General features: G+C 35.3%; 1 protein-coding gene across 1 annotated transcript in view; it reads right to left on the minus strand.

Moving 5' to 3' along the window:
- Positions 1 to 14,237, minus strand: part of PHF14 (PHD finger protein 14) — a 169,981-nt gene that overhangs the window by 106,313 nt on the left and 49,431 nt on the right. Inside the window, 1 exon segment of the mRNA XM_076331424.1 lies at positions 5,306 to 5,474. Coding sequence (XP_076187539.1) covers positions 5,306 to 5,474 — 169 coding nt within the window.

Below are 14,237 nucleotides of genomic sequence, written 5' to 3' on the forward strand. Positions count from 1 at the left end.
GACACCAGATGGCACACTCGCTCAATACAGATCAAAGTGAATACCTTAAATGGTACATATCACTACTATTCAAAATATATCTCTGAAATAATTATTTCATTTTCCAGAAAGCTGGCAGTAATAAAAAGGGAATTGCCAGACAAAAAGAAACAGCAGTAAATCAAAATATGATTATAAAGAGAAACAAGTCGACCATGAAGCTTAATTACACAGAATTACAATATCCCCTTTTTTTTTTTTAATTTTCCATTCTCTTGAGAACTTTTTATTTTCTAGAAAAGCAAAAATTTTGCAACATTCCTGCTGTCAAGCTATGCTATCACTGAATCTGGCAATTAACTTGAAACTACTGCTTCTAAGAGTTAAACATATAACAGAATTTGAGAACTAGCAGGATTGCTTTATATCCTTTTTAACACTAATATCCTCCAAAGCACACACATTTGGGGAACCGAAACAGAAGCAGGAGGGCAAAAAGGCCAGAAAAAGTCAGTTTGCAGATGTTGCTAAAACAAGTGATTCTTTTCTGGAAAACTGAACTTAAATGCACTTATTTGCAGAAATGATAGATATGCTAGTTACCTTTACTTACAGAGGTATCGATATTCACACCATTGGAATACCACTTGGAATATGTCTATCTCTTCATGCCTTTGCTACGTCAGAAAGAAGTGACCTTTCATCTATGGGTTTTTTTCCCCCGCTTTCTTGAAACACCAACCAACCAACCAAAACAACCCCCAAACTGCAAACAAACAAAAAAAACCCAAACACAAAACTCTGATATACTCCATTTGCTTCAAGCATTGTGGAAGAGCTGCATCAATTTATCTTACTTTCTTCCTTTCTAAATTTGGCCTCAAGCCAAAAGAAAGAGTTCTATGCTATCATATATCCACGTATTTGGCAGGCTGATTGATCTAGCTTTTATATGTTTGTATTGACATGTCATAGACTTAGTTGAGCTTTTACATTCAGTGCTGAAAAACCTTAAATTTCAGAAAGCTGAGTAACTCCTGATTATTTTGTTCTAGAGCATTAATGTTCAGTTGACAGCAATTTCTTTTAAGTTGAATATGTCAAAACCACTACTATTAGATAGCTGCTTTAAAAGGTCTTCCAGGTAGTTATTTAGAAGTCATGTTTAAATGGTTGACCAATCATTGATAATGTTAATTAAAATGATGACTGATAAGTATAGATAAGTGTTTTAAAATTATCTGCTGTTTTTATGAAGCACTGATACTTACACTCAAATTGGAACTGATATTCTGTTTTCCTCCTGTAGCCATCTTTTATTCACAACAATTTGTATCTATGACATCACATAATTAAGTTACGCAATAGATATTTGGAAAGCACTTCGGTGGAAATGCTTCAGTTAAATACAAGATAAAAGTCTTGTTTATCTTTTAATATACTTGGTAAGAAAAAAAAATAGTCACTCCTCTACTGTCTTTTCCTATTTGAAACAAAAGCAAGAAATAATAATTTATTCTAAATAACAGTATTCATTTGTAAAACAGAAGCAGTATACACAACAACTTCCTGTGCTAAAAACAGTTTGTAGGTGCTTGGTCAGTATTTTTTTTCTTATTATTATGTTTCAAAACTAATCTACTTAGACCATTCAAAATAACGCAGAGCATCCTACTCTAAACCTCTGCTAAGAGTATCCTGACACAGATGTAAGGCTAAGTACATAAGAGACTTAAGATGAGAAAAACCTGAAAAGAACTGTTAAGTTCATAAAGGAAAAGAAGGAGGAGAAATAGTACGGGTATGCAGAAGGTAAAATTAGATGTCCTTATTATTTTTTGCAATAATGCAAAACAAAAAGAAGTTGTAAGGTTACATTGAAAGCGGAAAAAAACCACCACCATTTTCTTTAAAGATCAATTTATCCCTGGAAAAGCAAATCCACAACATCAATGAATTCAGGTGCTTCGAAGGATTAAAAAAAAAAAAAAAAAATTTGCAGGACTTAAGTGCACATCCATAATTAGACTGGATGAGAAACAATGATCAAATTATGAATACTTCTAAAAGGGTCTTTTACTCTTCATAATATACCCCAAGCAGACAGAAATTAGAAAAAAAATACTACGAATAAGGAAAAAAACAATTTTTCATGAAAGTGGTATCCTTTATCGATAATCTCTGAAATCAGCGTTATCAAATAGGAGCTGCAAGACAAGCTGATCGCAAAATATCAATTCTGAAAGTGCAATTTAACATGAAATATTTTTTCCATACAGTTAGCATATAGGCTTAGTTAATCATATGCGTTTGTATAAAATGTCTTACAGATACCAGCTATTATTGTCATCAGTAACACCTACCGCAACTTATCAAAGTAAAATATTAGGGCTTACAGACAGTTTCTGTCAACAAAGTAATGAAGAGTTAACTGTGATAAACCACTGCAATGAAATCCAAACATATAAGATGCATTCTGTTCTCTTAGGTATGTGGCAAAAAAAACCTTCAACTATATCAATTCAAGATAAATTTATGCAAAACATGGAAATTCCCTTAAGAGCAACAGATACACAATTCAACAGTCTTATAATTGCACTTGTTGATTATAACTGTAAGCAAGGCTGATTACACACTGTTAGCTAAGCAGGCTTGCCAATTCCTTCCAAAATAAAACTAGATTGAATAAAACATGCCCAGAGACACAAACTACACTGAGAAGAGAGAACTGTGAAGTAAGCGTATTTTCAAATTGTTAATTTTTTCTTCTTTATTTTAAAGGATTTGAGCAGCGAGTACACAAAGGACAAAACAAGTATCTGGTCATCATTGTTGAAATGCACCACATAGATGTTCTCTGTATAGTCAGACTCAAGTAAACCTCATATGAGAAATTGTTCAAAGGTCAGGTTTTTCCCCTCAAATATACAGACAGCCTCAGACCTAAAGAATTAAAAAGTATTCTCTTCCTAAAAAACCAAAACAAAACAAGCAATCAACAAAAACTAACACCAACTTTCCTGGGTTCATAGCAAAGGTGAATGGGAATCCCATACTGCCAGGAAGTATCTATTAAGTCTTCAGAGGTCTGTTATCTTCATTTTGTTATACAGCCTAAGTGCACCAAGATCACGAAAGAGTTGAAACAAAGCAACTCAGCTTAGTTCAGAGAAAGAAATCCAGCAGATGCCAAGGGTGTGAACCTTCTCTTCCATAGTTAAGTAGAAGACAGTAGGAAATAAATAAAATAAAAAAAAAAAAAAAAACAACCATCTGTCAGCTGTGGGAAAGCTAAAAGAGTAGAGATAATTTTGACAGAGGAGCCCTGCCCACAGGACAGCAAAGTTGTTATCTTGCAAATCTGTATGTTGCAGAAAAGCAGACAACTGGAGAGAACTGAAAGAGAGCGTCAAAATTCAAGCAGAGGAACAAAGTCATTCTTAGACTGGTAGCAGTAATTCTTCCACAGTACAATTCTGTACTGTGCCAACATACTAGTCCACTCAAAGTAAATTTAATCTCTATATTATGTACCACAATGTGTGTAGACATACTCTCTAACACGTGAGGTGCCAAATCACCAATGTAGCACCAGTGTAGCACATCACAGTGTCGCAATGTGAGGGCAACACTTCAGAGCAATCAGACTTCTCTCCATTTAGCACAGAAGGAGCTGAGCAGTTATTACACGGGCATTAGAACAAACCAATCTTGTCTTCCTATGGATTTCTGTACAATGCCTTATATCACTCTTTTGTCTATTACTACTATGTATGTCTTCCCTGCAATACTTTTAGTTCTCCTTAGTGCCATAATCATGATTCCCCACCCCCTAATACCACTATATTAGGTGTAAAAAGAGGGAAAAGAGAGAAAGAATAAAGAGGGGAGAGGAGATGCAAAGGGTTCAGTAAGCAGGAACACCAGATAAGTCTTCTTTCTGGGTGAACAACAGCATGACAACAGTAAGTTGAATTTACCCGAACAGCTGTAAGAACCTACATGTTCTTGCACATAGGGAAGAAGGGAATTTTCCCTCAATGACAAAAAGAAAGAAAAAAATTCTCCCCTACAGAGGTTCTCAATTATTCATAAAACTTAATTTTGGATTACTCACACTCCTAATAGTTTGAGCTAAATTAATCATTTTGGCTTGAGTCGTTCTTAAAAGTTCTTCTTAGTCATAGACCAGGAAAAGGAAGCCATTCAGTAAATCAAAGCTGCGGCCCAAACATTCCAAATATTTTGAAATGTAATTAAAGCAAACATTTAAGGTTAGATCAGGGAAATACTTGTTTAATCCTATCAGTGTATACTCAGAAGAGTTAAGTATGGTATCTGCTAGTACAAGCATAAAGAGTCTGGAAAGCCCTGTGAGGAAAATAAAGTTGCGTTCCATGAGGGATGAAGTATGTCTAACCCTAACATGAGAGGGTTGAAGTATTTCCTAATACTAAGTTGTATATTGGAAGATGAACCACCAGTTTATATATAATTACTACTCACGTCCAAAGGGTCATGGGAACATTAGTCGTTCCCTAAACTGGACCTAAAAGCCCTTCGACACTTTTATGTACATTTTATAGGTGATGTGACACATCACACATGAAAAACCTTGTTTCATGAGCAAGTAGGAGAGCAAAATTTTAAGGATTAGAGCACCAGAGAAACACAATGGAACACGGTGATTAATAAAAAAGTTCTACTGAACTTTCAAATGAAAGAAAGATGCTAAATATTTCATTAGTGCAGGAAGCAAGAGCTTTTGCTTCTCTTCTCTAAAGACTATCTACCAGGAAAGTCTGAGAAAACATACAATGACTAGTAAGACTAGGAAGCTAAACAAACTGAAGTAACAGGGTCTTGTGATAGTCACAAAATGTGCAGTCAGTCAGTAGGTTGCCTGTACATAAGGAAATGACTAATTACTTTACAGTTGTAATTGGCAATTCGATACATTTAAATCTTAGCATACAAGAATTAAGTGTCCTTACCACTAAGGTGAAGAACAGCTATAAAGGCTAAGTTTAAGTGCAAACTGAATTTTCCCTTTTTCTGCAATTAACAGAGGACTTCTTGACCCAGGGAAAAGGAAAAGCTTGTACAGCTCTCCAGTTCAGTACCGTGTTTCCCAGCTTTTTACTGTAGCAAAACTATGTATTTAACACAAGTAATAAAGCATTAGACAGAGGAAAGGGAATTCATAACAAAAATAGAACATCAATCAAATTAAAATCCCACAATTCAAAATGTCCAAAACATAAGTCATCTTAAACAAAATTATTATGAATATGAGCTGCCTAACAACAACTCAACCATCGTTTACCGTGTTTCTGATTGGAATTTTCTTCGGTTCTGGTGGCACATCCTGAGGAACAAATTTCACTGGTTCCTTAATCTGCCTCCTTGATCGTTTGGTCCCATCTGGTAAGGTTTCCATGGCGATATCAGCCTCCATGTCACTGCTACCTGCCTGGTCACACTCTGAGCACTGCCTGCAAAGTGGAAGATTTTCTATTAAAAACTGCAGTCACAAAAGTAGAAAAAGAAACATATTGAAGTGATTGGGTTTAAAATAAATTCAAAAGTCAAGAAACCCAACGGACACCTAAAGAAGACCCTCAAATGTATGATACTTTAAACAACTAAGCAAAAAACAAGCAAGCCACTCTTATTGCTGGTTTTTTTTTCTGTCAGTATTTAAACTTTGAAAACCAAGATTTTGAAAGCAGGATTTAATCTTCAAGAAAGATGTACCCTATTTCACCATTTGCATGCTACCATATCCCCATTTTTAATAGCACCCACTGATCTGTAATCTATTCATTATTTTAACTGCTGCTGCACTTTAATCTTTACAAAGACACGCTGCTGAATTCATTCTGATGAGAGCGCTCTTTAGTGGCAGGGATTTAGAAGAAATGTCTGTTGTGAAAATCAATTTTAATAGGTGTTTTCTAAGAGTGGGTTTTAAATCTAAAAAAACCAGTTAAGAGACAATTAAAGATATAGAAGCTGGAGATGTATATTAACAAACTCTGAACACTGAGTTGAAAAAAATGCCTTTTGAGTTTTTGAAAAAGTACAAAATCACAATCAGAACTTCAAAAGTGAACAGATGCTAAGGTAATGCTATTAACAAGCTCCATGACAGAATTAACAAGATGGGAAGTCATCAAGTTTTGTTCTCATTTGCAGAAAATGCTCATCTTCTGCAAAGTCATAAATGTGGATGTTAACTAAAAATATGTCAATGAAAACTTAAAAATTATACCCACTGATAAGAGCCGATTTTTTAATTCCTTCTCACATTACACTTCCAATTCAAAAAACTATAAATCCTTTCAAACAAATTCCAATTCATCACTGTTCTCGTATTAAAAATGTTCTTTTTATAATACCAACTGAAAAAAAAAAAAAAATCAACATTATGTTCTGCTATTTATTAGCATTAACAGGGATACACACATTAAAATTATCTAAACGAAGCAAATTTCCTTTGGAAGGATACAAACAAAAACCATGTATTTAATTATTTGAAGTTAAATGTTAATACACACTTGTGACAAGAAGGCATACTCATCCCATATCTAAACAAAAGCACAAAGTCAGGTACGTGTGGTGTGTCCGAGATGATTTCTTCATATGTACGTGTTCAACAGCAATATTTTTTCTCCTATGAACTTCAGTAAGAGCTAACACAATATCAACTCCATCAACTTTCCATGTTTTCCAATTCTTTCAAACTAATCCAGGCAGTATAATCTCAGATCTCTCCCGGCTATACCAGAAGACATCAGCAGTCATCGTGGTCCGCTAGACAGACCAGTGGCTACTAAATCAAAATAGAGGGGATCTAATCCTGGATTGGGTAACTGTTATCAGTGTAACCTTGGCTAAGTCAACACCTTTCTCCTTCAATTTTTCCATATGTAAAATTAAGATAATTTTGGCTACATTATAATGTTATGAAGATTAATCACTTCTTGTCTCTAAAGCACTTGGGACCACTGGACGTAGGACACATGCCAGTACAATAAGTATTTGCTGGTCTATAAAAGCAGAGGTACTACAGGGTAGATTACAGGAAAGGTTAACAGGGTCTCCCCTCCCTCATGTAAGTATGGAGACTTCATTAGTAGCCAAAACACAAGGAAGTCACTTTATGCAGCTTTTATACTTTGCAAACAGTTTTGGGCCAGCATACAAGTGTGTAATACTCTATTCTTCCTCCTCTTTACAAACCTCAGTTCGCTACAGACACAGTACCTGTTAACATTTCTAGGCCTCTTTAGGACACTAAAATATAAAACCAATAAAAAAAATGAGGTATAATAACTTTCACAAAATGCTACTTTTTACAGTTATATCTTTATACAAATTTGTGTGCATAAACACAAACAAATATGTTTGTGCATACTTATGCACTTAAGTAAACAAACAAAAGCACGCAGACCAACTACTATGATTGTAAGATTTTATGGAGAAAGTCTCTCCAATGATGTAACAGGAGAGGGAAGCTTCAGAGGTAACAGCGTTCCCTCAAAATTTTGTGTGTCTGCTTAGCTAAAGGTTACTCTGTGTTCTTTACTTTGATACGATGCATTGTCTTCAAGTTGTCCAACTCAAAACTCTAAGGAGATTTTCTGTTTGGTAAGCATCAGAGAGCACAGCCCTCCATAATACTGCAGCATCAGTCATGTCATTAATTTATGTAACAGAAAGCACAACTGAAAGTACTTACTATGATCTGCTTATGCAGATGTAAGCAGTAGCTATGAAAGTGTTCAAAAATACTGTGATGAGCAATTCTTACACAGTTTATTTTCCCCATTATTATGGTAAAAACATGTACTATGTATAAATTAAAAAATAAGCATTCTACAACTACAAGAGCTGCATTAAAAAAAAAAATGAAGTTTTTATAAGACAAAAAAATAGTAGTATAATTTTACAGCAACATTTGGAGTTGGGAACCCAGTCTCTTGGATCTACCACCCTGCACCTACGATTTAAATCATTTCTGTTCTTTAGCTCTGCACTGTTAAAAGGGAAAGATACTGTTATTCTGCTACATAAGCTCAGACAGTTGTACAGAAACTAACTATGCAGATCAGTAAAATACTTTATTTATATTTAAATAGGTCCCTAATAAAACTAAAGTATTTTAACTTTGATGTTAGTGAGGAAGACAAGAAAAATCTCCGTCAACAGATGAAGTACTGCATGCAAGTTCCTGAAATTCCATTTTTATGATCAAGCTTGCTCCGAAACAGGTGGTGCAAGTGTCACAGCAACTGAAATTAGAAAAAAGCTAGATGTACAAAAAGAAAGCTGCAAAACCATAGTACGATGGGGCGGATGGGTGAATCACAGAACAGAACTTCACAAAAACACTGAAGGTGAGGGGAAAAAGGTAAGTTATAAACATGAACTTACAAGCCAACTCTTGATTTACTGGAATAGCCTCTACTATCACAGGCAACCACATCTTATCAACCCTATTATAAAGCAGTCAAGCTTCAACTATAAAGTAGTTTGGTTGTTAGCTCCCATAGGGCCCACAGAAAAGCTATTACAGACACACACTCCTGTGTCTTGGAAACAATCTCCTAACTTTCAGCTCCTATTATGGTTTATTTCAACATGGTTCTTGAATTTAAAGAACTCTTTTCCCATTCTGCTGTTTAATCCCAATACATTCATAGAAAGCAGCCATATGGCTCCTCTTCCTTTTGGCTATGCTAAAGTCATGCTTACTTAATTTCATCTCTTCAAGGACAATCAGTGAATAGAGAACTTACCACAACAGGTCACCTTTCCAACTGTTCCAACAATCTTCAACTACCTCTAAATTAGCAAGCATTGCCATGCAGCACAAGCAAATTAACAGGAGAAATGGTGCCAAAGAGTCAACTTCTGTGCACAGGTTTTGTTTTGCGTTTAGTCTAGACTTGCCTAATCTAGACTCTCAGAGAAAATCAGTAGTAGGCAATAATATGCCTGCTACTAAAATGTGCCTACTACTAAAAATTACTGGAAATGTTTAATCTCAGTGATTATTTGAAACCTTTTAATCATACAGAAAGCCTTTGATTAAGCACTAACAACCTACAGAAGAAAAAATGCTGCATGGTTTTGTTGTGTTTTCAATGTGACTTGGTACAAGAACCAATGGTACCAGAGATACCTTCCCACCTCACAAAGCAAATGGATCTTCTCAACTCACTATCAAAAGACAAGAACAGCAAGTAAAAAGGAACACACGCTATTTATTTTCAATGGTCCAGGCTAACACTGAAACACTGGTTTTGTGTAACTGCATGATGCAAATGTTTCTGCATGGCCTGGTGGTGAACAGATTTTTGAGCATGGGCAGCTTCAAGAAACATGTGAACCTGTAACGGGGCTTTACTTCGGGGCTTCAGTAAGCACTCAAAGACCAAAGAGTGCTTTCTGTTTATGAAGTTTTAGAAACTGATAGCATAAGGCCTTTACCCTAGAAATTTACAAAGTGAAAAAGTGAACATCTACATCGCTCAGAAAACAAGGAAGGGAGGGATAGTTTGAAGATGGGGTGTTTTTGTGGTGAAGTGGCTATGAAAACCATAGAGAGAAAATCCTGTTACTTCCCCAAAAAATTAGTGCAAACAATGACATTATGATGCTTCCTTATGCTGCAGCTTTACACATCAAAAAAATCTAAATGCACTTTAACAGATGGGCCTGGCACACTGAAATTTGTGAAATGATGATGAGCAAAGCTGAAGAAACACTGAACACCATTCCTTTATAAATGAAAGGTCACGAAGTTGAAGATCTCACAAACAGGGCTCAAAGCCAACATACTGGTAAACTTAACATGAATCTGTTTTTATTTTTGAAATTTTAATAACAAAGCAAACTACATCTTTGCTATACGAGACAGAAAACCAGATAAAAACCATATGAAAATATTTTATTGAAAAGGTAACACTACAAAAATTAGGAAAAAATTGAGGTTTCGTTCAATTATCACATTATAGATGAATTAGACTGCCTTAACTGTGTTATGGTACATAGTTTCAGAGTGGCTGTGTGATGAAAATACAAAGGACTCAGTCTGAACAAGACAGTTGTTCTTATAATCACAACTGGGCATTAGGCCAGAACAGGATCTGGAAGAAACCAGCATCCTCTGCTCACAGTGCTTACTGTGAAAAGAGTAAATTTAAATCTTCCGTGCTGAGTGAACACCACTACAGTGCTTCCAGAAAACAGTTCTGCCCTCAGTGTTTAAAAAGGAAAGCTGTATAGTTATTAGTTAGAGTTTGGCTTGTTTTTAATTAGGAGGAAACAGGTCTCGTAGACACACTCTGTGATGAATCACTTCTTGCAATGTTAGCAAAGAATTAAACCACTTAGAACTTGAGAAACATGGACCATAGCTTTAAGATGACACCTATGCTCCAATAATTTGAATAAATCACACGTTGAATGATGTACTGGAAGCAGAAAAAAGGAAGACTGCTCTTATTCTGCAGATAAAAGACAGTATATATGAACCAAAAATAGCTTGTCAAAGAGCTTCAGAGAGCATCCATCTTTCAGACAATAAAGGTACTGAAAATTTTCCATTTGCAACGACCCAAACATCCATCAGTTAGGACAAGTGACAAATACATAAAAATTTATGTTATATGCAATATTACATTGCACTCACACTTATATGTGTGAGTCCAGAGAAGGGCAACGAGGCTGGTCAGGGGTCTGGAGAACAAGTCTTATGAGGAGCGGCTGAGGGAACTGGGGTTGTTTAGCCTGGAGAAAAGGAGGCTGAGGGGAGACCTCATCGCTCTCTACAACTACCTGAAAGGAGGTTGTAGCAAGGTGCGTGTCGGTCTCTTCTCCCAAGTAACAAGCGATAGGACAAGAGGAAATGGCCTCAAGTTGCGCCAGGGGAGGTTTAGATTGGATGTGAGGAAAAATTTCTTTACTGAAAGAGTGGTGAAACGTTGGAAGAGGCTGCCCAGGGAAGTGGTTGAGTCCCCATCCCTGGAGGTATTTAAAAGACGAGTAGATGCAGCACTTAGGGACATGGTTTAGTGGGTGGTGGTGTTGGGTCGACAGTTGGACTCGATGATCTTAGAGGTCTTTTCCAACCTCAATGATTCTATGATTCTATATAAGTTAATAATTTGATATCATTATCCAATGACTCAGGATGAAAAAACAATCAAGATGTGCTGCATCAGTACTGAATGAGTGGGGTCAGGAATATGAATGAATGTTCAGATACTGAATGAGTGTTCATGGGACTACTGGTCAGCTCATTATGTCCTGTGGCCAATACTCCACACAACAGAGTTACCCCTAAAATAACTTGGCCTTCCAAAACAAACATAAAAACCACCAAGCCTAATATGATCATTAGTCCTTGTTTGGTTCATCTCGGTCCCCAGTATTTCATATGCTACCAGAAGTTACCACTGTTTTTCAGCAACCTCATTTCAACAGAAAAAGCCAGTCCCTGTTGGTAGCTGCCAAGTATTTTCTTAATGAAAATGTCAATATTTTACAGTCAGATTTTGATTCATTGTATTGTCTGTCAACACTTGTGCATTGCTTTTGTATCAGTTCAGATCATTCTCTACCAGGAAAATACACAGCTCCCAGTCCATCCAGAATCGGCAGGAGCATAAAAGCACACAAGTTGTCAGAGAGAATGACAAGACTTAATTTTATGAGAACATGTGAATCAAAAGAATATTCTAATGTTTAATCAACAGGGTTTCTAAGAAACCGAAAAATTCCTAATTTTTGAATACAAGTATGCCACAGCGTTTTACTCTATGATTAGAACTGCTGGTCTACTTTGAAAGCGCCACATCAAAACCGATAGAAATTAATGCCTTCATATTTTATTACATAAAATAGTTGTTATGCTCTTCCTCTCAAAATAAATCAATTTGAAATGAGGATAGGCTTTGAACTTACTATGTTACAAACAATTTCTTTCTAAAATAGTCAAGATGTATAAAAGTTACCTTGGAGAAAACTGTCAGGCCCTTGAAAAGGGGAAATTCTTAGTGTTAAGTGCTTGAAACCAGTTTCTAATAAGCTGTGAGACATTGGTGCTCACCAGGTCTAAACTCTTACTATGATTTCACTAAGACTAAAATCATTACCTCCTTTTAATGTTTAGAAACATTGAGATAACTAATTATAATTTGGGCTGTCTTTGACAAATTAGGTTTTAAATATAAAAAAGACTTTTTTTTCTTACCATTACATGTAATAGTGGATTTAGTTAAACAATTTCAAAATCCTTTTTTGTATACTGTAATTTAAATTTCTATTAAATGCTGAGTATGAAATGGACAAAAAGTATAACTATTAACTAATCTACGTAGCATCACACACGTAAGCTGAATCATTTAGCAGCCTCAAACAGTATAACATACGAAGCATATGGTATAAACTTAGGCTAAACTACTCAATGTTTAAATAAATATGTATTGATAAAGTATATGACTCTAATCATCAAATCTTTTGCAAAGGCTCAAGTTAGCAATTATGAGTAAATGATTAGCAGTGATAATGGAATAGAAAGTAAAAATTAAAAAACAATTATTTTTAACTGTTTCCTGCTTACTATTTTAAAAGAGGACTAAAGTCAACATTTTTTAGCCACTTATAAAGTCTTCCAACCTGCCTAACGTTTCAAGGAATTTCCCACTATACCCATTTTCTTACTTTATCTTTTTGCTTAAGTTCCCATTGTATCCTATACAAATATCTGAAAAGTACATGGCCCCCGAATAAAAAAACTGCACTTTTCTTCAGAGCGTAAAAGATTAAAATTATATTCAAAACAGCAGGGGGGGGAAACCTGCTGAATTTAAACAGATTAAGGGTCCATTCTATATGCTCTCTACTGATCCTGAAAAGAATACATAAGGCATGTCCAATGATGAAAAGAATGCAACCAATACAGCTCAATTTGTCTGCTACAATCTCACACTCCAGAATATGCCTTAGCTAATTAGAAGTAAAAGCTAAGTTTGTGATCTGAGATATAATTGAAGCATCAAATTCACAACAAAGATAAGTTATAGCTTTGAAATAAAAGCGTTTTACTACCTAACCTGACCTATTCTGCCTTTAACACCTACTGAGAATTGTAGTCTTACATATTTTGGACTGATGGCTTTTAGTGAGCCCTTTCAACTTCGTTAAAAAGCAGAATAAAAATCAAGAACCTCCTGTGCAAATGCAGAAGCTACCAAAAAAGACAGTTTCCATGTAACATAACTACTTGGTAAATTTTACCAAAGAGCTCAGAATGCCCTTGAAAAAATAAAAAGTCCAAAATCACAGACTACATTAAATAATTAAAGGAAAATTAAGTTCAGAAAAATATTAGTGATGGTGAAAACCTTTCTGAGATTTTCAGCTTTTAAAGGAAATCTCTATTAATTTACTAACTAAATTTACTGGGGTAAATCTAGGATTTGTCATGTTAAGATATAAAAAAAAAGAGAGACCTCCCATTTTGTGTACTGGCCATCTTGCTCTGCACACAATCATCAAAACTACCCGAAAATATGACTTACGTAAATGTTTATGGAAGTTTTTAAAAGATAAAAAAAAATTAAGAGAACTATGAAGAAAAACAGAAACCAAGTTTTCTCGATTAAAATAGTTTTACTGTATTTTTAGAAGGAATTCTTATACTACTGTATTTTTAGAAGGAATTCTTATGCTATTCTGATTTGGTACCTTAGCATTCAGACAAGGTGGTGATGATTCCTGGAGATGCTGTACACTAACTTTTATCTGCCAGATAAAAACTGCTTTTGAGCAACTGCTTCTAACACATTTCAGAGCAGTTTAGAAACATGCAGAGCACTAACACAACACAGCAGCACACTAATTTTATGACAGTTTGGAAATCAACACCTTTACCACGTTATCAGTTCTCCATTGTACCACTTAGCTTTTGTTCTGCTCCACTGGCATAAAAAGAATTTTAATCCATGGAAATGTAACTGCAGTAAGTATGCATATGCTTCTGTCATTGCAGATTTGAGTCGTAAGACAGAAGTAAACCCAACTGATTTCCCATATTGCAAACTGATCTACTACTTACCGTTTATTTTTAAGTATTTACAAATATTTTCCTAAAAGTCTGGACAGAGTCTTGCATATCTGGGTCCTAAGGTAAACAGAAGACCAAGTCTTTCATTTCCTGAAGGCAGCCTATAGTTTCCTACCAT

Source organism: Aptenodytes patagonicus, chromosome 2 (genome assembly GCF_965638725.1).
Source record: "Aptenodytes patagonicus chromosome 2, bAptPat1.pri.cur, whole genome shotgun sequence".
Classification (NCBI taxonomy): domain Eukaryota; kingdom Metazoa; phylum Chordata; class Aves; order Sphenisciformes; family Spheniscidae; genus Aptenodytes; species Aptenodytes patagonicus.